At 41.1% G+C, this 26,993-nt stretch overlaps 2 protein-coding genes across 7 annotated transcripts in view; one reads left to right on the top strand and one right to left on the bottom strand.

Moving 5' to 3' along the window:
• LOC135498884 (uncharacterized) overlaps positions 1-26,993 on the bottom strand; it is a 500,658-nt gene that overhangs the window by 394,942 nt on the left and 78,723 nt on the right. For 5 of the 6 annotated variants that reach the window (XM_064789395.1, XM_064789393.1, XM_064789398.1 and 2 more), the window contains exons 3-9: positions 14,134-14,260; positions 2,841-3,021; positions 2,478-2,678; positions 1,671-2,171; positions 1,322-1,514; positions 701-943; positions 312-529 (exon numbers count right to left, since the gene is read on the bottom strand). In XM_064789395.1, coding sequence (XP_064645465.1) covers positions 336-529; positions 701-943; positions 1,322-1,514; positions 1,671-2,129 — 1,089 coding nt within the window. In that variant the 5' untranslated portion in view covers positions 2,130-2,171; positions 2,478-2,678; positions 2,841-3,021; positions 14,134-14,260 and the 3' untranslated portion in view covers positions 312-335. The remainder of the gene's footprint in view (positions 1-311; positions 530-700; positions 944-1,321; positions 1,515-1,670; positions 2,172-2,477; positions 2,679-2,840; positions 3,022-14,133; positions 14,261-26,993) is intronic. The other variant, XM_064789396.1, reaches the window with a different exon arrangement.
• Positions 9,801-26,993, top strand: part of LOC135499187 (ovarian-specific serine/threonine-protein kinase Lok-like) — a 90,183-nt gene continuing 72,990 nt past the window's right edge. Inside the window, exons 1-5 of the mRNA XM_064789852.1 lie at positions 9,801-9,962; positions 16,138-16,146; positions 16,564-16,569; positions 20,901-20,940; positions 21,288-21,565. Of these exons, the coding sequence (XP_064645922.1) occupies positions 9,801-9,962; positions 16,138-16,146; positions 16,564-16,569; positions 20,901-20,940; positions 21,288-21,565 (495 nt within the window). The remainder of the gene's footprint in view (positions 9,963-16,137; positions 16,147-16,563; positions 16,570-20,900; positions 20,941-21,287; positions 21,566-26,993) is intronic.

The following is a 26,993-nucleotide window of genomic DNA, read 5'->3' as shown; positions in this document are numbered from 1 at the left end:
ACCAATAAATCTGCACAAAATTTTATATGTGTCAAGAACAACGCTTTGCCAATAGCATAATAAAGTTTAAAAACATTCCAATACCGATTGCCAGAGAAAAAATTATTTCCGTACACCATATCCATCAAAACGTCACTGACGCATTGATATGGCCCTGTCAAAATATAAGTTCTAAACTGACCAGTGAGACCACATTTTCTTAAATATATTATCAAAAAGCATATTTCTGTGATGGCCTGACTCTGTAGATTAAGAATCAACCACAGATTGAGAATTAATTCCACTTTGGTCCATCCCAGCCATGTATTTACCACAACTTGACATTTTGATAAGCTCTATGTGACTGCCACACTTCCGGTCGTGGATGAATACAGGTCTCCGAAATGGTACATCTTTTGGGCGAAGTGTAAAAGGCTGCTAGGGTATCCCTCCAAACCAGATGTCTGGCCATCCGAGCTGAGCTTTGAGATTGAATGTAGAAGGTTCTTGTTGAGTAGCAGAGCACACACCTTGTCGTATTCTTCTGTTCCTAGAGGACAAAAACCGTAGAGGAGTACCACAGTAACTTCAGATTGATTTAACAATCCAAACACAGAAGTGTTTTCATACACAAATAAGTTTGGAAAAACAATTTCTAGCTTTATTCCATGAATACAGCAACCATTTTTGGGGTAAAGGGTAAGGGCATGCACATACTCACCTTTCTTAAACCACTGCCTTGGAATACGACTGTGGATACAATTGGGGAACAGTTCGTTTTCTTCGTGCGTGTGGACGCCGGCTATATGGTTCACTATTGATCTCCACTTGGCCAAGATCAATGATTGGTCGTTATTGCTGGTCATGGCACACCAGTACAAGTGATTGATAATACTTTTTAGCCATTTGTTGACCAGCTGAAACCGCCTGTTCATGGTTATGGGCTTGAGTCTTTTCCTTAGTCCTGAAGTATAGTATTGTATAATATGAACTTTCCTAGATGACAGACAGGAGTGTCGCATGGTTTAACTAAATGAACTAGACACACTTTTGCGATAGAGATAACTTATACAGTGCGTCCGGAAAAAAAACCCCCAAATACTTTATCATTTTTCTGTGGGTAGTTTTTTTCCGGACGCACTGTATCCTATAAAATTCAGAAGTTAATCGAAGTTACCTAAAAGTAAAGGTTGACGACTGGAATCTTGTTGATCTTTTCTTAATGCCACATCCAAAAGAGTTAACATGAGAACCGACGGAATAGGGAAATGAGAAACAAGATTATATTTGTTGAGACACTAAGTAAGTGTGTGCATATCACAGCACTGATAGTGGTACTCACCTTTAGCAACATGCCACACATCAAAATAATGCTTTATGGTGTCCGACTGTTCCTCTCTCAACCACTTCTCCACTGATTTGTGGCCATCAGTTGTTAATTCTATCTTAACATGTGGGACGTATGCTTTCACTTCATCGACACATCGGGACAGGCCCTCCAGCTCCATGTGGTAGGAGTTCTTAACCTCAGTGGACTGCAAAATAATGAGGCACATGAAAAACTGAAGTGATATGAATGTTGTTGTAATACAAATATGACTTCAGGATACTGCCTCAGTGAATGATGGCAGAAACAGGCTTCCTGGAAAGATATGCCATAATAGCAACAAGAGCCAAATTGTAGTTTTTACCTGAACAAGTTGTGTCATGACAATGGCGTTTCTCCCTGTGTCATGTAAACTGTAAGAGCCATACTTCGCACAATGGCCGGGCGAATCGCACCTTCCATCACCGGAGAGTTTGGCCACGTCCTCTACAGCTGCCAGTGCATGGATGGTCTCCTCCTCCCAAACATTACGTACTGCCTGGTTCAGGTACTTTGACTGGTGTCGAAAATATGTTCCGGAGGAAATGCTTCGAATGCCCCAGAATTGCAGGACTCTTATCACTTTGCTTGGAATAGCACCCGCTGCAAGAATTGCCATCGATAGGCCGATGTTACCAGCATATACCGTTCCAATCATTTCCTGGCTCTGCCATTTCCAGATACCATCACATGACAAGCATGACTGTGTGATGGTCACCATTGAGCCGCAGTTGTAGCAGATGTGGAACAGCTCCAAAAGCTTGGACACTGAAACTGCACACATGCCCTCGGTCAGGGATGAGGATGCTGCTTATTGTTGGCATCACTGAAATGGATTTAAGAAAAATAAGTATCTCTTTAGATACTAAAGATCTGTTGACATAATTTACATTTACTAGTATGAAAACTCAAACCCTTTCCAACAAGGTACTACATTCCTCTTGCTCTATAACAAAGGTTTAAATGCAACTTATGCAGGCCTACTGCAAACCTTGCACATCGTGCTATGAAACATACCTAGTAGATGCAACACTTTCCAAAGACATATTTGGATTCAAAGAGGGGTCCTTGGTTTCATCATCCACAAATGACAAAGAATGCTTTGCCAAGGGCTCAGTCTCCTCATCGTTACCTGAATCAGAACGCTTCCTCTTGTATTTTGGCTGAGGGGTAGATGCAGCTTCAGGCGTACTTGGTACCTCCATGATCGACACTGAAGTGTGGGTGAGGTCAGGTTGAAAATTAGTGGCCTGCGTTTCCTTTGACCGATATGGCATCCGGACTTGATGTCCCCTCGAAACCATTTCTGCTGGAGGAATGCTGACAACATAAACTGCAAGAAGAGTGGGTCAATAGATAAATGGGTTCCAATGAATGTCAACATTTTTGTCACGTGGCATTGCACATCACAGCATCATAGGAAGTACTTGGGTACACCCAGTTTAGGATATTGAAGAAAAACTCAGTTTAGGATATTGAAGGAAAAAAAACTCACTTTCAGACCTAGTTAGTCGAATGCTTGTTAATTTGGGACTGGGCGCTACGGGGGAAGGCATGGCAGGCACCTCGAAATCAATCTGAGGGTCACTATCATAGCACTTGGAGTCATCATCACTCTTAGTCTTTGATTGTTCAGGTTGCAGTTGGTTTAAGTTGGCAATGGCTTCATTAATAGTCTGCATTGAAAAGAAAGGAAATGGTACTTATTAGTCAACAGCATAAATCCAATAATCCAGAAGTATTAAGGTAGCAGGAAGGGTTGGGCGTTTGTGGTTTCTGAGTCTGAGGGGGTTGGTGTCTGTTGACTGTGCTTTAAGAGAGACTAGGCATGGCGCCAGTCTCTCTTGTTAAAGCACAGTCAACAGGCATTAATCTGGTCTCAGTATTTGGGTAAGTACAGAATCAAGGCAGCTCAAAAAGCAATGATTAAACGATGCTGTGGACAAGTCCAAGGATACTGCATCAGTCACGACCAACTTCTCATCAGAAAGCGTCACCACCAGCATAATCAATGATCAGTTCCAACCTGTACCAGTCCAATGCACGCCTGTCATGGTCAGCAGTGGTCAGCTTAGCGCGATATGGAACATTCTTCCGAAACTCAAGCGAGGGAAGTCTGCTCATTAGCATATCTCGCGCACTGCTCCTTCTTGTCAAACATCGTAGTGAAATCGTAATGGAAAACGTCTGGCTTTGCGCCAGACATTGAGACTAATAAGTGAAGAACTTTAGGTAAAGAACTTCTACTTGCGTGAGACTGCTGTGATAAAATTATCATTGCAGAGACTCCGGTGACCTACACATATATTTTTTACAATCAAAAATGCCCTCCAAAGACGACATGGAATGATTATTTTATTGATATTTCCTACTATATACCTTCCAATTATCACTTTATACAAATAGATCGGCGTTAGGTCGCATGCTTTTCTTTCCTGGTGACACTATAAAGCAAAATAGTTGCAACCCCGTAAATGCGCTATAAGTCCAATAATAAGTGACGGTGACCCGTTATAAATGTTTCGCCAGCTTCGCTTTTTTGCCGCTACGCGGCGCTTTGGGCCCTTGCGTCAAGTTGTGTTTTTATCTAAGAGCTGTGTTCTTTCAGTTATTTTCATAAGGATTACAATACCACTAGCACATTGTACACAACTTTTTCCAAAGTCGTTTGATACGAGCTTGGAGGGAGGATGTCACGATAATCACAATTGTATGGTTTAGTCTCATTCATATACAGCCATTGACAGCATGTACACAACAATGGAGCTTTTGGTACGTCTGTCTTATTCCCTGTCACGAGATTAGCCAATCAGCGTCCGCGTTTCTAATATTACCCACAATGCAGTTTTCGCATAAATATTTTCGCAAAATATTGAATGAAAAAGTTTCCGCCAACATTGAATGAATAATTGCCAAATATTACATGATCATTTTATGAAATTTAGAAATCGTTATTGCATAAAAAAGTGAAACATTGAAACGAATACGAAACATTGAATGATTAATTATCAGGGCAACTATCGAATGAAAATTTGAGCATTATTGCATGAAAAAAGTGAATTATTGCATCAAATATGAAATATTGAATGAACAATTATCGAGTAAACATTGCAGAAAGAAATGTAACATTGCATCAAATATGAACACACATTGAATGGAAATTTTAACATTGCATAAAAAAGTGTAACATTGCATCAAAAATGAAACGATGAATGAACAAATATCAATATCGCATGAAAAATATTTTTATTGAATATTGCTACATATATCATGCCATAATATCCATGCGAGACCATTGAGCTTAGAAGCAAAGATAACATAATTTGATTTATGACCTCCATGAATAAAATGATCTGACTGAATGTGAGGGGAACTATCCTTCTTCCCCCTCTTACAAGTTTCCTGATACCCAGGCTCACATCCTCAACGCCAACCCGGTGGTTTTTATTACACCGACCCTCACAACACTTTAACAGGATGTTTTCACTCATTGACTCCTTTAAATTATTCATATCAACATTTTAATAAGGCACGGAATTATACACAATTTTGAATTTGTCAGCAAACACTTCATAAATATCCTCCTTACCCTCGATCCACTGAACTCAGCATTAATTACACCACCCCAATCTTTGTTCTTTTTGACATGTTTCCAAAATTCTTTATTGTTTTTACCCCTTAGAGAATTAGCCAATTTTTCAGCAGCAACTCTATCTTGTTCCCTTTTGATCCGTCTCACGGCCAAGTGATACACAGCTCTGGAGTGCCGGTGAAATCTCAGTTCTAGTTAAACACACTTTCCGAAACATTTAAATGATAAGTTAGTGGTCTTTCACCCGTTATTTTACTCTCAAAAGTGTATTCAGCATTACAGGTATTGGGTACCTGTCCACTGACCAGGCTCTCCCTTTTAATGAAATCAAGTAAGGCCCGAGTATGAGCCGAGTCAGCTCTGCTAAAGTCAGTATTCCAGTCCCCTCCAATAATTATATCAGTAGCTTGATTACTTTCAAGAATGGCTGTGATTTCTTGCAACACCCCGTTAAAATCTCCAATATTCTGCTGACCACTGTTGGTCGGCTTATAAACATTTACCAAAAGAATTTCACTCTGATCAGGATGAAGACTCAAGTTTTTGACCTGAGCAGCACACACTCGTTTGGATTCCCACTGCACAGGTTTTACAACAGCGCCTAAACTCGCGTTCCAGGCGATTGCGACACCCCCATGTGGTCTGCCAACCAACAAAGATTCCTTATCCATACCAGAAACACCATGAATGTTCATGTTATGTCCTAAGTCAGCGCTCAGTTTATTGAGCTGCTCAACATATTGCCAGTGTTCTGGAAAAGGAATAAAGTCACTATATGCGGTCATGTCCTCCTTTCTACAGGGCCCTAGTCTGTTACTATTGTATGTTGTGATATTCAACAGGCTCATGATTGACAACCAGGTGAAGAGCAGTTTAACGTTCACAAAAGTACCGTAACTAGCCATCACTGATTACTACTGTCGTTATCCTCCGAGCTGCGATCGCGGGGTATTGAATTTTCTAATGCGCACACCCTCTGGCCAAAGCTCTCATCAAACAGCCTGCCAAACTGTGACTTTGACACAGTTAATCGAAAGGATCTGAACTGGGCTTCCTCATGAGACACAATCGCAAGCTTGCGAATCTCAAAATTCTTATTTTTGAGATGACTCTCAAGGTCCTCAGTAAGAGTTGAATGATCGACTCAAAGAAGAACAAATCTCTGTCCGGCTCCGGGGCACCCTTGAAACCACAGCTACCAGATTTGCCGGTGATCACCTTTTGACTCGAGTTTTCACGTCTACGCAACCATTTCTGTTCATAACTGGGAACTTTAAAACCATCATCAGAGTCAGCATCCGAACCACTGCAATTGTCAAGGGAGTGATCCCTTAACCTCAAGACACTTGGAAGTGAGGGGTTGGTACGCCGACATCCACGCCGTCCTCTGCCACCTCTTCCCCTGCTATTGTATTCATGTCCCATATCGACTCACACTCTTGATGCCGCCTGGAGTTTTGGATCATCTAGCAGCAGCAGAAGATCTTTGTCTAAGATGTGACAAACTTGGCCAGCTCGAATCCACCTCTTTTGATTGTGAATAGGTCAAAAATTTCTGAGACAACTTGGACTGCCAGCCTTGGCTCTTAAGACTTCGAAACATCAACAACGTATGTGTTACGAAGTCCTGTATGGATTGTTCTGGGTGGAAATCGTCCTTGTTGTCCAAAAATGTCGCTTATACTGCATAACCTGCCATCGCAGGAGCATGTGTACCACCAAAATAATTGTTGAGGAGCTGGTACTCTTCAGGCACTGCATCCAATTCATCATCTTTGAACTACAGAAACCTCGTCATCAGATTCCGATGTTGCCTCCTGATGTAAATCTGATTATACATCGCATTGATGTCAACTTGGAAGCTATTTCTCCTCAAGTCCATGAACCTTATCAAGTCACCAAGCAGCGAATTCATGCTTTCTGCTCCTGCATAAACATGGTCATCAAATCAGGTATATCCTCATGGCGTGCGGCAGCGTCCCACACGATCCTCATTTTTCCAGGTTTTGCTGGGTGATACACATGATGAAAGGGCACGTATTGTACAGGCACATTGGTCGCTATCTCATCAGCATAGCCATTCTCTCTGTATTTTCTGAAGAGTTCACAATTGCCATCGTATTCTGTCAGTTTTTCTTTCACCAATCTTCTTTTCTTCAGCTTTGTCCTGATTCCCTCAAGTCTTTTTAGTGCCAGCTCTCTTTTGCTGGGGATGTCAGTTAGAATCTCATTCGCATCACATCTTTTGCTGAGGTTGGCTTGTCGAAATGATACTTGGTCCCAACTCGATCAAGTTCAGCTAATCTAGATCATGAGCATCTCGCTGATCTCCTGTTCTTTTACAGAGACATGATTACATTCAGTGGGACCTCAAAGCAGTGTCCAGTCCCATGGGAAACTTACAGCGATGGGCTGGTCCGGTCACGGTCCTTCTCTCCATTCAAGTTGCTTGTAGGCAGATGGGATGCTGCCTTCAATCAACACCTTCAGCTTTCCAACTGGAGTGTCTGCAACCGATAGATATCTGAGATGCTCGTAATTTGACCAGGTTTACTTGGTTGGCAAAGGTTTGTTCCCAATGGGCAATTTCTCCCATGAGAAAAGTTCTGCAATCTCAAACCAGCTGTTGCCATCTAATCCTGAAATGCTGAGGCGGAACGTAGTGATTTCGCCTGCACTCACTCCGTTCAATGTTTTCAATTCAACTCGCTTATTTTCCTGTTTGACTGACAGTTCTTGCAAAACGTCTTCTATGCAAAGACAGACGCTGGAGTAGGAGTCCATCCCTGTCAAGGTTTTCATCTCTCTTCCAGTGATTAGAGACCTGATAATGACTGGAAAGGCAAGGAAGTACACCTCTGAGCAGAAATTGCTGTTGATTTTCATGGAGCTGGTCGGGCTGCTGCCCTTTTCTTAATCGTCATAATCAAAAATTAGAAGGGTATGGTGTTTCGATGTTGACCTGCATCCTGTCATCGTACATTCCCTCGGTGAAGGGCCTTTCTTGGCTGAGTTGTTGTGACTGATTATTTCATCAGCATTTAGACAGTTGCAACACAGCCCTTTTCCTCTGACTTTTCCTGCCTTTATTTCCATGGAAGTTTCCGGATGGTAGAACACTCCAAAATACAGTGCTCCAGACCGTCACTGCATTCAATGCACCTTAATTAGTCGCATCAGCAGTCTTTGTCTTCGATATGAAGCACGCCTTCACAGCTGGTGGTTTGTCTCAGTCCTTGTGAATGGTCCTCCGTTTATCATGCTTCACGCTTCAAATTCAGTATCATTCACTTCTCGCGAGAGTCTCTTGACAAAATCAAAGGCATCGGCGAAACTGACTTTCTTCAACTCTTCACGGATCGAAGCGGTCTCTCTCAGCCAAGCACGACGATCCTGCATCGGCAACTTGGCAACGGCGTCCAAAAGGTAGTCTGATGATCCAATCTCTTCTATTTGTTAACGCTACGGAGAGACAGACACGTGGTTTCCAGCAACTCGGCGTACCTTCTCATTCCATGCCTGTCACCATATGTAGTTAATGTCGCCCTGTGATTTCAGCTTCTTTTTTTTTCAGATGAGGTTGCCCGAAGTTCAACCAAATGTAGTGCTTGGCCTCTGGTCTGAAAAAAGCATGTCATATTTCGCAATGGCATCGCTGGCTCTTCCATGGCAATGTTTTCGTTGAAGCTGGAACAGCTCCTCTGGGTCACATGTTCTTGTCTCAACGTTCTGCTAAAACGCCATCATAAACCTGGCAAAAGCAAGGAGGTCTCCATCAAAACCCCTAATCTCTGGCTTCGGCAGTACAAGGCGCATCTGAAGAGCCTTCGATCAGGTGGTCAGCCTGACTTCGAGTCCTGACAAGATGCATTCCTCTGAGTGGGATGGCCTTGACCAGGATTATAAAGCCCCTGTCTTTGGTACTGAAGAGTTGCTGGAACGCTTTGAATCATGTGAATTGAACCGTTTCTCTCTCCTAAATTCTGATGACCTTGGATCGAGTGATGAATGACGGCTGGAGCACTCTGACAAAATACATCTCTTGGTCTAGATTGACCTTGACCCTGACTAACATAACGATGGTGGTTAACTAGATCTTGTGTGTGGACACCGCGGTTCATCTCATCACCCCCTGCTGCTTGACATGCTTGAGCTTCAATGGTATGAAACTGTGACTGAAATGGTTTCGCACCGACATTAAGTTGTTTTGATTGAATACCAACCAACAATCAGTGCCTTGCAATAAGATGTCATCTCGCATCATCCCTTGGGTATGTACGGATCAGTCCCCTTAATCTTCACCAAGAGGCGTGGCAGCTCTTGTTTCACTCCCATGTCAGCTGACATGGTGAATGTCTGTATGACTTCTGGCCTCTGGATTTTTTCGTAAGCTTACCACTCATATCATGAGTACTGTAGAGTTGATCTCCTAACGAAATGGGTTTGGCTTTTCGCCCTTATCTGGTAAAACCAATCTGTTTTCACCTGGGAATTGGACTGAATTGAATGTAATTATGGAACCAAAATCTTCATTTGCTAATTCTTTCAAGAAAGTGACTATTTGGTAGCCCGGCTTACCACACAGCGACTTTTTCTGCCCTGAATGGCGAGCCGAACTCATTGATATATATAGTTGTCGAAGAGCTCATTATTATTCAATGACAAAGCGTTCAACAACACTACCAGTGTTATAGCGAAGGACATTAGCAATGTACCCAAGGCATTCATTACGCTTATCAGTTAATCACATACTCGTTTATATTCCTCTCCATCGATTTTTGACAAGAAAAATAATTTTCTATATGAAAATGAAACGAGAGCGAGAAATCGGCCATTGTTAGGTAGGCGCATATTAATTCAAATATGACGCCACTGCTCTCCGATTGGCTGATGTGTTGTAAAGCCTCCGGCTCGCCAAACAGGGTATATATAAATGATGCTTATATAGCGCAGTATCCAGACAATTGTCCGCTCAATCCGCTTTACAATGGAAACACCAACTCATCCAAAGGCCTCCCGAAAGAGGTGGGTTTTCAGAAGGACTCTGAATGAGTTAAGGTTGTCACACAATCTCAGTCGTTCGGGTAGAGCATTCCAGAGCTGTGGGGCTGCGAGAGAGAAAGCCCGGTCACCGTATGATGGTACAACCGGCTTTGGACTCACCCGCAGCCTGACACACCCCTGCGATCGCAGGTCAAACGAGTGAGACTGCGAGACAATGAGCTCGGAAATATAAGATGGAACCAGTCCATAGGTTGCTTTAAAAGCAAATATGATAACCTTGTATTGAATTCGCTGTGCTACCGGCAACCAGTGCAGGTCATGGAGAATTGGAGTTATATGCACCGACTTCCGGCACCTGACTACCAGAAGAGCAGCAGCGTTCTGCATTTTCTAGGGTAGAATTTTTCACCTGTTTGGCAAGCCGGGTTTGCCAGCCTGTTCATCATGTGTGCGATTGATCTAACCGTTTTTAACTGAAAATTTTAAAAGTGGCAGCTGCTCCCGTTCGACAATCGATGCGCATTTTAATAAGTTATGACACGTCTTTTTTTCCCTGACTGATACCTTTATTTTTCTTCTAGGCCGGTATACAACGGTAAAAAATATGATTTTGATCTAGGGATGACACATTTGTCATCTTTTCATCCCGGTGTCGAAGTTTAAAATGTCCTAGGATAGAATGCCCGGGAAACAAAGGATTCTATTATGCGCTTCAATCTCTGAGCTATTGACGGTCAGGGTCTCTATAGAACCATATTGCAGAATACAATAGGGCCGGACACTTTTTCCAGGGGGGGCATTTGTTACTGTTACACCGGCAATACTTGCAGGAGCGAGCGCTCCAGGACCAATTCCAGTAAAGCTGCATGACACGCGACTATCAAGGATGTGCTAAGATGTGCCAAGATTTACAGTGTCTCGAGCTATAATATCGGAGTTATCGCAATTCCGAAGATCGGTTAGGTTGTCACGGAGAACTCACTGAGATGTTTGACAGAGATATTTTGAACCAACTCATTCTGCTACGGTAAATCGGGGTCGATCAGGACCCGTTGATATTCTCCCGGTGTTGATCATCACAAGTCTCTCGGCGAGACAACGTATACTCTTGGTTCGGTTATCTTTGATTCATCATCGCTCAATTGTGCTCAACGTGCCTTTTGCCTTGTACCATGCTTTTGTTGCCAGAGCCTGTGTCGTCTTTTGGTGCTCTGAGCAGATGGAGTTGCTTGGAGTTCATGCTGCACCGAGCCAATCTTCCATACCAAAATAAATACCTGATGGCACTGGAGAAGACGAAGGTCATGATGATTCGTGATTGCGCAAAAAAGATGGAAAACCTCTGATAATCCCACTACCTTGGCACCGTGACCCAGCCGATTTTCCCGACAAAGTCTGCAACCAGGTAAAAGGGCAAACTCATTAGCACGGAAAGACGCCTGCTGGAAATCTGGAGTACTTGACGATGTATGACGAACTAAACAAGTACCATGTTGAAATCAGTCCAGTAACTTACCCAGTATCAGGTCAGAAGCCATGATTGCCCAAGATACTTCATCGGTCATCATGCGGCTCTGCGTCTGGAGAAGAAATCTACCTACTTTCAAAGATACATGATCAGGTGCCAGTCGAGCCTGCCCACAAATAAGCGCCAACTCATAGATTCATAACTTTTTAAAGTTGTCCTTCTGACTAGACATCTTTACAATGATGTTAAATATGCCAGCTTTTGCCAGTATATAGTTTTGAATCAGACCTCACTGCAGAATATCACGATGACAGACAGCATCATGAGGCCATTGCTACAATCAAGCGGTGTTTTACATCTGTGTGGCACCCTAGGCACAATCCCAGCAGTGATCAATTGGGCGGGAGAGATCGATGACACCGTCGACAGAACATTTCAAAATGGAGAAAATTAGTGTACAACCAACCATTGAAAGATGAATCGGACAACGAATTGGAGCCATAACCTAGGGGTTGTGTGGGACCGAAAAAAATTACGACAATTCATGTAGTCATGACCACCCCCCCTCCCTCCCCGTTTGTGATGTGCATTAGGATCCTCTACTCGATCCCTCACTGCACGAATCGAGAGCGTGGCAGTCTCTGCAGACACCTTAGGGTGCACTTCGTGTGACAGCGATTAGAGATTAGTATAAAGAAGATTTAGGTGAAAAAGTCTTACCGCGATTCGACCGCTGGGCTCCGCACTGTATTGGAAAGTCTTTCATTTATCACATGGTAATGCAAAGATAAATTGATCAAACTATTTGTGTCTTTTTATATAAATAATGCCAATAATGTAAATCACTTTTATCTCATTGGTGTTTCATCAGGTTGGTATCACTCAAGCATGCATGATGACTGTCGAAGTTTTAAGATAAGATTAACAAGGTTGACAAACGTTAGGAATGTTCGAGCCTGTTATTTCTGTTTGCGCATACATTGGGTCCCAAAATTGAAACCCTTTGAAATTGTACTAATAATGAGGATTGCCCTTGCGCTCAGCTGAGTTAATATCATTAATATCTTCCCGGTGTTTAGTTCATTATGCATGAAAATGGCATGCTCCATGGTATTTGATATCCTTTTGCGTTCACTACGGTACCAATGTTTTTGGTTGACATAATTATGCCACTGTTCATTCCTCAATCCTGACCATAATTCGGGTGAAATCATCGTATGAAAATATTTACCGAAACATGAAGTTTATGCCATGAATGAGGATACTCATTGTCATAGCCTCGTTTACAAGCACGAAGTATTTTCCCGCGAATATTCAAAACTGCTTGGCTCCTTGCCAGTTAAATAACATGTGACTATACACAAAATAGAAAGCTTTGATGGAAATTGTAAATCATTTTTTTATCTATCAGGGGAAACAAGCTGATGATGATCAAATAAATCATTCATGAGAAATTGTTTTGTTGCTGAAGCTTGCATGACGAAGTTAATGCTAAACCTTTTCTTGTGCTCTACTGCGCCACCGTAGTTTTCTATTTAGACCAGCGATGACGTCATTTCTGGTAATTCCCTACGTTGTCCAATGAGCGCTTTTTAAAATGTGCCATTTGGTATTGTACAGTATGCAATGTATTTTTTCAGCGCTGCCAGTTGCCGAACAGAATGCCGTAGCTCCCTCAATTTCCAATCAATTTTTATGGGAGTGACATTATTGTATTGCTTAGAATGTCTACTTTTTACTCATGAAAGAATCGTAGAACTAAAACATAATAGGCGAACAGAATCTTGCCGATTCACTGCACATACTGTGGGAATTCTCCACTTCAAAATACATCGGCGATGTCATCGCGAACAGAGCATGCACTTCCGATATCGTTTTCACAGAAATGTGGCCAAATTTTCAAGAACTAATTTCTGAATTTAGTCCCTAAAGACCTTATGACTACCACTGAAACGAACTAGTGATAATATCGCCTACCAGACTACTTTTTAAGCAGACAATTGGGTACTTGAGTGTCATCGAGCTCCAAGATTATTGCACATGGCGTAAACAACATGCCGCCATTTTGTCTCCGCTTCGATATTTCGTACGCCGCTTATAATGCACCTTCTCAATTAAAACCAACATAATAAGGCCTTACATCGTTGATTGAATAAGAACACCACACAAAACACAATAAAGTGGGGGTACAAACGATTACGAAGCTGAAGTGAACAGTGATTTATTCCTGGAGCTACTGCTTTTGTTGTGTAGCTGCCATGTTTTGAGAACTGGCAAATAGGAGACTTCATTGATGGCTGACGTCATCGGGCGGGAATTTGAATCGGCAGAAATAATTAAAAGGCAGGTAGCGCCCTCTCCTGTTAAAATTTTGAACTTTTTCTCAATAAAATAGATTTTTAAGAATTTTATCTTAATATTAGAGCATATTTCGACTAATTCTGCTGCTCCTAGGCCGATATAGGCCAGTTTCCTTCATGCACTCTCGCTCGCAGGAAGTAGGTCGAATGGCGACAAATTTTGTTTTGAAAGTAGAGTTTGACCAGAAGTATCCAGAAATGCAAAATTGAAGTCTCTAGGTCTTACGGTTACAAAATGTGCACCATGGGTTTAACGGACGGACGGATGGATGGATGGATGGACAGACGGACGCCACTGAACAACTTATTTGACAAGCTCGGCTGACTTAGTCAGCTGAGCTAAAAACATATTGCTAGTACTTACCGCATTAGAGGCATAAACTGTTGGATATTGCGAACCTTACACGAACCTCTAAATATGCTAAGAGCAATCCCGATTATGGCTCATGTCTGAATGGCATAGATTTGATCGCACCGCCAAAAGGGTTTCACTGAAAATACAAATTGTGGACTGTATTTTATCTTCGTACCATTAAATGTATTTACGATTTTGTATTTAATAAGCGCACATTCACTTCAGTTTTGGCCGTACGTTTGCGTCACCTTCGCGGGTATTTCCTATATACCATATGTTAAGCCTGTACGCCCCAGTCAGTTCATTATCATTCTTTATAATTACACAAGTCTTTTGGAACAATCAAAAGGAGCTTTAGGACAGGAGGCCGTTTGTTGTCAATCTTTTCGGACTTTCCAATTTTTAAGTAATTCGAGGAACATTTTTAGTATACGTATACATTCACAGCGAGTTGGATTTAATTCATTATTGGCGTGCGTTTCGTTATTAATAACCAAAATAATTCTTGTTACAAATCATTATATATTATTCCCTTTTGTCATGTACCAAAATTGGCATGTCAACTTTTTGGTGCCAAATGTATCCGTTTTCGCTTCAGGTCTAAGATAACATCAATTACATTAATCAAAACCTCCGACATGTCCGAGCTTTCACTTACAAATGAGTAACTGTGAATTTGCGTTTGCAATTGCATTTTTTGTATTTTGAACGAAGTCTTAATGCAAGATGCATGGAAATTTATGCCAGAAATAACGGTATCCAAATCGCATGTGTGTTAAATTTCATTTCTATAGTAAACATTTATAGGTATTGCTTTCTTAACCCTTAAATTATCAATGGCATTTTTAAGGGCATTATTACCAAGCTTTCGGCTTCCCAGTCACCTTCTATATTGCAGTAGTAGTTTCTATCAACAAATTGCACATAAAGTTGAAAATTCAAAATTTGACAGAATGACAACAGTATTCCGATGTTGACTCTGATTGGACACAAGTTAGCCTTCCGTGCAGAGATCCTCCCCATGTGGAGCTATATGCATGAATAATGTACAAAATGTACTGCCTGGAGCCATGCATCAACACATTGACAGGAGACACAGATGTTTTTTCCTCGTTACTAAAGTTTCTAGGGATATAGCCCAAATCAACCATGGTGGCGGACGACTTCACTTGCTGTTGGTTACACATAAGTACAAGGTGTTCATACATTTGACATCTTTTCCTAACATCGCTTCAAAATATGCGAAAATTGGGAAAGAAAATGCTTAATTGTAAGGCTTCAAACTCCCAATCTCGGCAAAACAACGCTGCATTAGATGAGCTGTAATCGAATTCGAAATGCCGTCATGAAAACGAATTCCCGCGCGAGGAATTCATTGACTTTTTGAGGAAAAAGATTAATAACAATCATGTTGTTTTTACTTCTATCGCTAACAACATTTTAAAACAATATAAAAACGACAAAAACGTTAAGAAGTATAGTTTGCTAATAATGAAACAAGTGAAGAACAAACATAGTTGGGTAAACATGGCATAAGGCCGCTCTATCTCTTGAGTTGGTGACATTTTCATGGCCTCTCGATAATATGAGGATAGAGCATCTGACTTTATTTGGACGCGGTCGTTCCAAACATCTGTAAACTTGAAGAGGCCTTTTCGCTGTAAGAAGCGTAATTTAAAACGACCCTCTAAAAACCTGGATGTTGTATAAAGATGTAACACTTTTGCTTAAAGAAAGTAACTGTTGGACAACATCCCATTAATTACGGCATATTTCTTTACCTCATTTAATACGATTGATGAAGGAATACGTAAAACGTAAACAACTACATGTACATGTATTTATTTGTTTTGTAGTTTTGAAACTCTTACAACACATGAATAAAAAGTGTTGCATCCACAGAATGCATGGTGAAAGACCCTCCTTATACTGCTTAAAAAACATCCTTCAATTTTGTGACCAACCAGTTAACGTTTCAAACTTCTGTATTCTCTCTTTTATTCTCTCTTTCAGACGGATAAGGTAAGCAGATCAGAGCTGCAAAGAATAATATTGACTCTCGATCAGTCTGTCATCATAGAAATATAAGTATTACAGCTTCGAACAGAAAAGTGAACGGCCGTTTTACAGTAACATGTGTTTAAAGTGATAAGATAAAACTGACATAATGAAGATGTTACTCACTTAAAATATCACACAGTAAAAGCAAGTATAGAATCTATTAGTAAAAACATAGCCCAATGCACGTACTGGGAATGTCGTAAAGAAGCATTTTTTGTCACCCGATAAGAAGAATGTAGCATGGCCTTATATAGATTAGGCATTCTGACCAAGCACATCAATATCGCTAAAACGGAGATTTCATTATGCATTAAACTTGTATCGTTTATGTGGCCAAAATGCTAACGATACATACAACTTCTGTATTCTTTCTTTCAGCTGTTGGTAAGCAAAGGCATCATCAAAGCTATCAGCCAGTCGATCATCTTTGTCATGTTCGAAAGGAGGTGGCGGATAACTACAAGTTAGCCCCTCCAGAGGTTGTAGATCTTGACCTTGCAGTTTAGATACAATATAATAGGGACTGCCAGTCATTCAACAGAGAGATCTGAAAGAACCAACTCAAAGGCTTGATATAGGTTTCAAATTGGTTATTAGGACAAATTATAATCTTGGGAAATATCAATAGAATAAAGAATACCGGTTACACATCAGAGTAAACAGTAGAGAAGGCGGGATAGTACATACCTTGGCTATGGGGCCATATCAAGAACGGGGACATGAATTTCATGACTGGATCCCAACTATTGGGCATTCAGCATCACAGGTTGAAGAATAAGCGGAAACTTGGATTCACCTTAGAAATTACCAACGTCCCTGATAATGCGTCCATTGCATTGGGTCGTCGAAGAGAAAAAGCCACGTTCCCTAGTTAGTGGGCCAAATGTTACCCTTCGGGAGTCAAACATGTCATCAGCTCATCGAAAAGGACCATTCATAAAATGCCAAACTTGGATGATAAGCTTGTGATCAAAAAAATTTGTTGCCATATCGTGGGGTAATGGTATGTTTGCTAACCTTGACGGAAACCCAGATTGGCTCTCGTAAATATCTAACCACAAGTCTGATCTAAAATCGTATGTATCTGGGCCTAGAATGGTATAGTCCAAATATATAATAACCATGCAGTGTTTCTGGAAACGGTTAGGTGAGTTTAGGTGAGTTAGGTGAGTTAGGTTAGTAATGACTGACTTGGTTCCCCGTAAGCATTGCCCGAAAGAATTTCAATAAAGTTTTACAGTCAGTAACTGTCAACTGGCGGGGGTCTAATCTTTTTGATATTCGATTTGGTCGATAGTCATGTTAGTGAACGGCCGTTTTACATGTTCAAGGTGATGATCATATACACAATAAGCTATGACAAGTCAATTCCGAGTTCGAAACTGGAACTGGCTGAGTCCATGTCATTATCATAGCATTCTGTTGATGACAATGTTCATCATAGATGACGCAGATGCTGCCAGTACGAGTGGCGCGAGGTTTCTAATCATGTGTGAATTAAAACGAATTCCCCCATTCGAATTTTGAAATTCGATTTACTAGTGATTTTGTGTGAACATTGCATTCATTCTTGTACCTTCTTGTTCCTGTACCTCCCATAATGGTGGCATCTTCCACATATTCGTCTAACGCAAACACGTCAACTCAGAAAGTTGGTAATGGAAGTTCTATCCATAATATGTCGCTTCTTAAAGGGGTACACCGTTCGTAATTACTTGTGGTCCAGTTAAATCTACCAGTACACAATGCCGTAGTGCAGTAATTATGAATACGAATTTGTTGAAACTTGGTTTTCATAGTATTTGTATATCTATCTTCAAAAAGGTAATGCTGAAATTTATTTTTAGTATGTATTTACGCAATTGACATTTTTCAGATTCAATTACAAATTCAATTTTTTTAACGAACGGCGTAGGCCTTTAAAAGCCAGTATTTCTGCTTTATTGATTTTACGACAATTACAAAACCTCAGAAACTGGATAAAAAGCACCGCATCGAATCAAGTTTTATCAAAACTGAAGCGCTCCGTCCAGAGATGCAGCAAATTCAACTGATTTGTTTACTTGTTATGTAACAGCCTTGGTTTGGTTCCTTAGTGAATAAAGTCAGAGGGAGGGTTTACTGACATAGATCAGGCTGATGTTGGATTTCTTACTAAAGATTGTCTGTATTACCTTACCTTATTATAAGGCATGTCGTAGCTTTGAATTAGAAATACATAATGATCACATGCTATAAATCCATGCATTTGACAATTTGCTGTAAAAATAATCGAATTATTGAAAACAAATAATTAAGTTCTATGAATTTGTTTAAATTGTCTATAAAACCTTAAGTGGTCCATTTGTTGGGATCTGTGTTATTTTTTAGATTGATTAAGTTTTCTCACGTCAGGCATTAGCTCAAATAACACTTTTTAGGCGTGAGATTTGGCTTCTTTTAAACTAATGTAACCGGTCTTCCAAATAATCAAAATATTAGATTAAATATTTTTTTCGAATACAATAAACTCATTTATCATTGGCAAAAGTATGTTTTTAAACTTGAACATTGAAAAGGTCAATGAAAAACATACTTATATATCAATTGTATAAATATTGTTTGGTCCACTTTTGATATGGTCTAGCAACAGAAAATGGCAAAAGAACCTTGAGTATTGGCCTTTAAGACACTCTGCAAAGTATAGTTCAAGTTACATGTATTGCCGGCGATCTCAGCAGACTGAAAGCATATTATTATTGCTCTCCCAGGCATGTCAAATTACGAAATTCGGCGGGTTTTTTCCTTTAATTAGCTTGTTGCGCTGGACTCGGCCGAGACGTCGGCCGCTATTTATTATGTAAAGGTGATTTTCGAATCTGAGGATGAACTATTGATTATCAGAGCATCCGACAGAGGGCTATGAAAAACTATACACTGATATTACCTAGCATGCACAGCGGATGAACTGGCAAGCGATCTTTTAAAAAGCGCACACAAGTGGCTGAACCCAGCCCATTAAGATATTAACAAAGCTGCCCAATCAACTGTGACCCACCACAGCAAAATGGGTCGCATGTCGCGCAGAAGATGAGCCTAAAATGACACCAGGACATAATAGAAGAAATTGATACACTCAGATTTCACAAAAGGCATACTCTAGTGAAATGAACAACCAGACCGTCTCAACTTGTCAATCTCGAAGCGACATGCGACTCACTTTGCTGTAGTGGGTCACAATTGACCATACCGGTGGGGAATAGGTTTCCGAAAATACCGTTGTAATTCCGGCCGCCGCAATATGGCGTTGAATGGTTTTGTCAAGTGTGATATAAGACACAAGCCAAATAACTATTGTTTAGCGCAACTTTAGAAGTCACCCTGTGCTGCATTCATTTATCAGATGTAAGCCTACTCACAAGCTTGGTTTCTGGGCGTTAGCAGTAATAGTATGAAAAATGTGTTTATGTCGATGTAGTTTGTGAAAATTAGCACACTTTCAGCGCAAATATCAGGTTTTTGAGTGTTTGTATCGAAGAACAAGAAATGTGCCGTCCATGAAAACCAATGAGAACGAGTTAAAGTGTTCGATTCACTTAATCACTGCCCGATCTTCCGAAGAATAAAGCAGTGAAAATGAAAACTTTTAGAAAGGCCTATCCTACATATCCTAAGTGTAATAGACCTATACAAGTAAGCTTGTAACTGTCTTTGTCGGATCGCAACAAGTTTTTTTAAGTCGACCTGGAAGAAAATGTTCTGTCAATTTCAAAGACTTGGTTCAGCTCTCAGAAATGAAAAGCCATCTGTCTTTCCAGAATTTTTATCTAATCGTGGGTTTTCAAGTTCTCGTGCAGCATGTGGTGAAAATGAGCCATATAATAATTAAACGGAGTATTCACGCATGCAATATCAGGAAATGGATTGTTCATTTACAGCGTCGTCATTAACCTCCATTGGTTTGCGCTAATTTCAGTTGTTCATTCTCAAATTAGTGGATAACTGTAAGATTCGAAAATCATCTTCAGAAATAGCAGAAGTCCACGACCATAACGACTTGTAGTAGGCGAAGTAAGATATGCGATCGATCAGATGTGGCCCACACTTTTAGTGAGTTAAGTTAGGGATAATAAAACGAGTTAGGAAGGGGCAGTCGGTGAATCGCGAGTCAAAGGGAGGGATACAACCAAGTTGATATGGAAGTACTTGTCATTCATATCACTGCAATATTGCAGATTGCTGATGACGTCTAAACAATTAAATTGAATGGTATAATGAGATATAGTTATAACGCAAAAAAAGACAGTCTACCTGTTCGTTCGGTTTATAGTGCACCAACGCGTCTGACGAAACGTTGAAGCCGTGCCCTGGATATGCCAGCAAAGAATAGCAAACCACTTTGATCCAATCACGATATTAATATCAGCTAAACAATAACAGTAAAAACAAAACAAGTCAATTTATTTGAACTGACATTGTCATCATAAGTACTTTATGTAATCAAATGTGCTTGACTGATAAACATTCGGTTGCCAACAGACTTTGTTTGCTGTTGCTGAAATAGGAATATTAATAATGGGTTATATTATCGGACCGCACCTGAATTTTTAATCATATTCACATCCTTATTCTGAATAGTTGCGTTTATCATCACTAACTTCAATTTCAACAATTTCAATTTCAATCAACCAATATAAACATGTTAAATATACTGCGTGTCGAATATCTGTTTTCAGTACGGTCCTGATGGCATCCGACGGGAGCGATTGAGGACAGGTAAGAACATGAGTGGGTGGGGATGACACCGCTGAATATGATACTACGTGGCAATTACAAAATGGCTACGTTTGCTTCTTGGTATGGGCCCTCGATCGGCTCGTGTGGATTAAATACGGTTGTTCAGCATGAAATATTTCTTGTATCCATCTACTGAAGGTACCAAGCACACATGAGGTATACCCAGTAACAAAATATTGCCTATCCAGCACGCCACGGAACTGACCCGCCTCCCCCCCCCCCACATGCAGCGACATTTGGCCCTCTCTCAGAAAAATGCCCAATGGCCAAAACCACAACACATAATCGAAGAATGGAGAAATAGAGAAATAATATTTTTATTTCAGTCCGTAAAGAAAAAATATCCAACGATGAAACAAAGTTCGAGTGTCTTAAAGAGCAGCAATCGAAGGAAAACGTCATTAAGAAAAAGCTTGAGGAAGCTAATGAGCTTTCTACTCGCTTTCGAGCGCTTAAAGCCATTGGAAAAGGGCAGCAAACCCTAAAAGACGATGAAGTAGAACAAAACCGTATCGACCAGAAAGAACTTTCAGATGAACTAAAAAAACAGTCCGATGTCGTTGCTAAGAAATTGGATGACAAGAACAGAATAAAGAAGCGTTTGGTGAGTGTACAACGTATGTTTCAGGAGGGGAAGCCATTTCCAAGATTGCCGAAAATCTTACCAGGCTTTCCAAATAACCTGGCAGCTTGTGCTCGATAGTGCTGCTTGGACTGAGAGAATAACTGTCTCACAAAAAAAACACCAAAATGTGCAATCAATTTTTTAAAATTAACTGTGTCCATCTGGTAGCATCGACAGTATGACAATTTCGAGGTACTTGTGCCATCCTGCCTAGAAATACGCCGTGACTCCGTGGTGCCCTCTGTCGGACGTCGGGGACTTTAGCGAGTCACGGTGCATGTAAAAATTCGTTTTTCTATTTTAAATCTCGAGGGTGCAATAAACGCAAAGATTATTGATTCAACAATCCTAATTTGATATGTCAAGCCACACACGCGCAAATTCCAATGACAAACCGGCAGTCAGTGCTTTTTCCTTTCAGTGTGATGCAAGTCATCCTTGAAAATAAATCTTATTACCAGATGAACACAACAATATTTCGCTGGAGGAATTCAACAACACAATTCTCCTGCCTTACTAAATAACGTTATCTTAGCTCATCAAGCGGGAATTGAAGGCCTGCCAGATTCTTGGCAATCATGGAATTGATTCTCCAGCAGGGTGATGATTCTCGATTTGTTGTATTTGTAATGCTATCTATCAGGTTTAGCTTTTTAGTTCAGTCTGTATGTATTTGACACGGTTCTAATGTGCCAGTTTTTTTATAAGTATGTACAATGTACATGCTTGCTTTACCTAGCATGGATCTTGCTAGCGGGAGGTTTTTTTCTACAGGATGATTGCTACAATGACGTCACAAATCTCAGGACTTGCATTTTCTAGCAGAAAATATACAAAGTAGAAAGAATAGCTTTAAAAAAATATGTCGCCCAGGGTGGGATTCGAGCCAGTGATCTACGGCGTGGTAGGCAAACGCTTTACCCATCACTAGGCTAGCTCCCTTCAATCGATTTTCTTTGTCTAATAGATACACATATGCTGTTAATATATAGTGCTAACCCTACCTAATTCGGACAGTGTCAGCAAATCACTGTCCGCTACGGTTACCGAAGCGGCTAGCAGACGACACCAAATAAATTGGAAGCAGATGCGGATTCAACCGCAATTAATTTGGCATAGAGCTACAAAAACACCGGTTTTCTTCTTATTCTGGACAGCTTCATCAATAAAAACCTATTGGCAGGTGTGTTTAATCTGTCATCTAGAAATACCAATCAGCAAATCTTGTCGAGTGCCATAGGACAGGAAATATTTGCAGTTGAATCTGCATGTGCTTTCAATTTATTTTGTGTCGTCTGCTGGCCGCTTCGGTAACCATAGGGACAGTGATTTGGTGATACTGTCCGAATCCCTACACTGGTCAAGAGCATGTGCATGGATATTTAAACCGCACATTGCTCATGCATAATGCATAATGCACCAGGCCTATAATAGGCCAATTCACAAACAAGAACTCTTCATGGCTTAATAGATACGACATTGGCCTGTTAAACATATTGCCCAGGTTCGATTCCCACAACACAACTTTTAAATATGTCGTTTCTACTGTTTTTGGCGATTAAATGTATTTCTGTCAATCCTAAAAAAATGCCTTTACTTGAAAATAACTTCAATACCATTCATCTTTCTTTATCCCGAAGAGATACTCTTAAGATTTCTCTCCCATATATTATTAGTCTCGTCACACACACGTGCAATGTGTGGTGATAAAAACCTTAAAAGACGAATGGGTTAAATTTTGGCATGCCGCGTCTGCGCTACCCGGGCTGCTATATAACAATAGTAATAATAACTGTTTGCTGTGGCTGCAGTAGTTATAGTGACAACCTGCAGCTACAATTAGTCCTTCACTTGAGTCTCGGCCAGTTGGCCTCGTTATGGGCACGTTGCCGTAGGCAATGGAGTTGTCTCGCAGTGCGTCGTTGGCCCAGTCCGGCTTGTTTCAGGTCTGTGCGTGTGGTACCCAGTAGGTTTGTGCAATGTCGTCCTTGGCAAAGTTTATAGGTCTTTGAACCTGTGACAGCAAAGTCAAGTGCCCTTTGGGCAGGTGTGTCGGGATCCATGCGAAGAACATGGCACAGCATCGACCATCTTTGCTTTGCAACCTTGGCAGAGAGAGATTCGTCGTTGCACAGTTCGTATAGTGCCTTGGTGCTGATGAGGCTTTTCGGCCAGCAGTGACATGTGATGGTGCGAAGGTGTCTGCGGTGGCAAGCATCCAACGTATCTAGCATGGCTTTAGGTATTTACACGGCCCCAGCTATTGCAGTTGTAGAGTATTATGGATACGCAATTGGCTTTGTAGAGGTGGAGTCTTGTCTTCAGTGGGATCTTAGTTCGTCTGTTCCACAGTTTCGGCAGGGTATGGAATGCAGTGATGCCATGTATGCAGCGGGATGTGGTTTTTGCTGTGCCACACAGTAAGGAGCCCAGAGTCTTGTTCCTGCGCCAGCGCTCATTGTCGCGGAGAATCTTCCCGTGTGGATCTTGTTCAGTGGGTTCCGCAAGGTATACATGGCTGAACTCCGTCTTTGTCTCGATCATGAACAGGCTGTTGTATTTCAGTCTCTCTGCTGCTACTGACTTGAGTTGGTGCAGGGGTTCCTTTTCTTCGTCCAGGAAGTCAACATCATCTGCATACTCCATTTCGAGTTGCATACCCAGACTGGAGACCGGAGGGTTAGGTCTGGTGAAACTTTCTCGGATGAGAGAGCAGCATGCAGCAGCAAGGTAGTAGGTGAAAAGGACAGGTGATAGGCTGACGCCTTGAGGGGAGCCAAATGTGGTCTCGAATGAGTCAAACAGCACGTTATCTACCCGGACTCTGAGCTTTGTCCCTGCTAGCAGTGATCGGGCAAGTCCCAGTTCGTCATCGTTGCAGCCTGCTAGTACCAGGACATCTATGACGCGTTTTCGTCTGATGGTGTCGATAGATCGTGACATGTCGATGCCCATCTTATGGAAGTCCCGTGTCCTTGTCATCACCACTGATGTCAGTATGCGTTGGGCCCATACGATGTCTACGCAGCTCCTGCCTCTTTTGAAACCACTCTAGTAGGGTCCGATGATGAAGCAGTCGACCTTGTCTCTGATGCGACGCAGCGTCTGTGATGATGGACATGATCTTACGTATGCTGTTTAATAGGGTAATTGGCTGGTCAGCTGGTGGTCCGGGGGGGGGGGGGGCTTTTTTGGCTTGGGCAGTGAGATAAGTGTACCTTCTCCTAGTGTCGCGATTGAAATGTGGTGTTCAAAGAATGAATTGATGGTCTTGGCCAGTGGGTAGGAGACGATGTTCTTCGAGTGTTTGGATAGCTCGCTGTTAATACCGCCTGGGCCGGCAGCACGATTGTTTTGAAGAGCAATGATTGCAGCCTTGACTTCCTCTTAGATAGAATAGAATAGAAAACTAGCGTCCATTATATTCTTGTTAATTTCTTACCAATTAATTTCTTACCAATATTAATCATTGTAAGATCTTGTAAGATTTTTAAAAGTAATTACTTTCTTGGCAATTTTTTTCTTATAATTTCTTGCTAAGAAAAATATTAATCGCTGTTTTTTTTTGACCTGGTAAAGGTACTAAATAACTAAACTACTTTACCTGCTCCAACTCGACTTCACGGTTCTTGAAGTTTCTGCTGCTAGAAAACTCCATAAAACGGTAGCTGGAAACCTCCTCATATAATTAATTTCGTCGTTATCAAAAATGCGTGGTCTCTGTGGTCAGGTAGGCTGATCATGTCCTTGATGACATTGGCTGTGTCAGTCAGATTGACATTTGCGTGTCTAAGAAAATCATGTTTGTTTAAATATATGTTCATGATATCATATTTAGAGGTGCCTGCCTTTGCACACACGGCATTGATGTTATTGGCCACATGTGAGTTGCTTCCGCTAAAGGCAAGCTTACCGCTCATTCTTAGCAAAGGATTAGTGCTCCTTGCTATAACAACAAGAGGCCCAAGGGCTGAGCTGAGTTAATATCATTAATATCTTCCCGGTGTTTAGTTCATTATGCATGAAAATGGCATGCTCCATGGTATTTGATATCCTTTTGCGTTCACTACGGTACCAATGTTTTTGGTTGACATAATTATGCCACTGTTCATTCCTCAATCCTGATCATAATTCGGGTGAAATCATCGTATGAAAATATTTACCGAAACATGAAATTTATGCCCTGAATGAGCATACCCATTGTCATAGCCTCGTTTACAAGTACGAAGTATTTTCCCGCGAATATACAAAAATGCTTGGCTCCTTGCCAGTTAAATAACATGTGACTATACACAAAATAGAAAACTTTGATGGAAATTGTAAATCATTTTTTTATCTATCAGGGGAAAACAAGCTGATGATGATCAAGAAATCATTCATGAGAAATCGTTTTGTTGCTGAAGCTTGCATGACGAAGTTAATGCTAAACCTTTTCTTGCGCTCTACTGCGCCACCGTAGTTTTCTATTTAGACCAGCGATGACGTCATTTCTGGTGATTCCCTACGTTGTCCAATGAGCGCTTTTTAAAATGTGCCATTTGGTATTGTACAGTATGCAATGTATTTTTTTCAGCGCTGCCAGTTGCCGAACAGAATGCCGTACTCCCTCAATTTCCAATCAATTTTTATGGGAGTGACATTATTGTATTGCTTAGAATGTCTACTTTTTACTCATGAAAGAATTGTAGAACTAAAACTTAATAGGCGAACAGAATCATACCGATTCACTGCACATACTGTGGGAATTCTCCACTTCAAAATACATCGGCGATGTCATCGCGAACAGAGCATGCACTTCCGATATCGTTTTCACAGAAATGTGGCCAAATTTTCAAGAACTAATTTCTGAAAGTAGTCCCTAAAGACCTTATGACTACCACTGAAACGAACTAGTGATAATATCGCCTACCAGACTACTACTTTTTAAGCAGAAAATTGGGTTCCTTCCCACGGTACGACCGTAGTACCAGCCCGTAGGCGTAGCGGGCCATCGTCATCGAGCTGAGTACTCATTGAGCTCCAAGATTATTGCACATGGCGTAAACAACATGCCGCCATTTTGTCGGTATTTCGCAGGCCGCTTATAATGCACCTTCTCAATTAAAACCAACATAATAAGGCCTTACATCGTTGATTGAATAGGAACACCACACAAAACACAATAAAGTGGGGGTACAATCGATTACGAAGCTGAAGTGAACAGTGATTTATTCCTGGAGCTACTGCTGCTTTGTTGTGTAGCTGCCATGTTTTGAGAACTGGCAAATAGGAGACTTCATTGATGGCTGACGTCATCAGGGGGTTGAATCGGCAGAAATAATTAAAAGGCAGGTAGCGCCCTCTCCTGTTATAATTTTGAACTTTTTCTCAATAAAATAGTTTTTCAAGAATTTTATCTTAATATTAA

Source organism: Lineus longissimus, chromosome 14, assembly GCF_910592395.1.
Source record: "Lineus longissimus chromosome 14, tnLinLong1.2, whole genome shotgun sequence".
NCBI classification, from domain to species: Eukaryota; Metazoa; Nemertea; class Pilidiophora; order Heteronemertea; family Lineidae; genus Lineus; species Lineus longissimus.
Note: the sequence above shows the minus strand (reverse complement) of the source record. Positions and strands in the feature narration are given on the sequence as shown.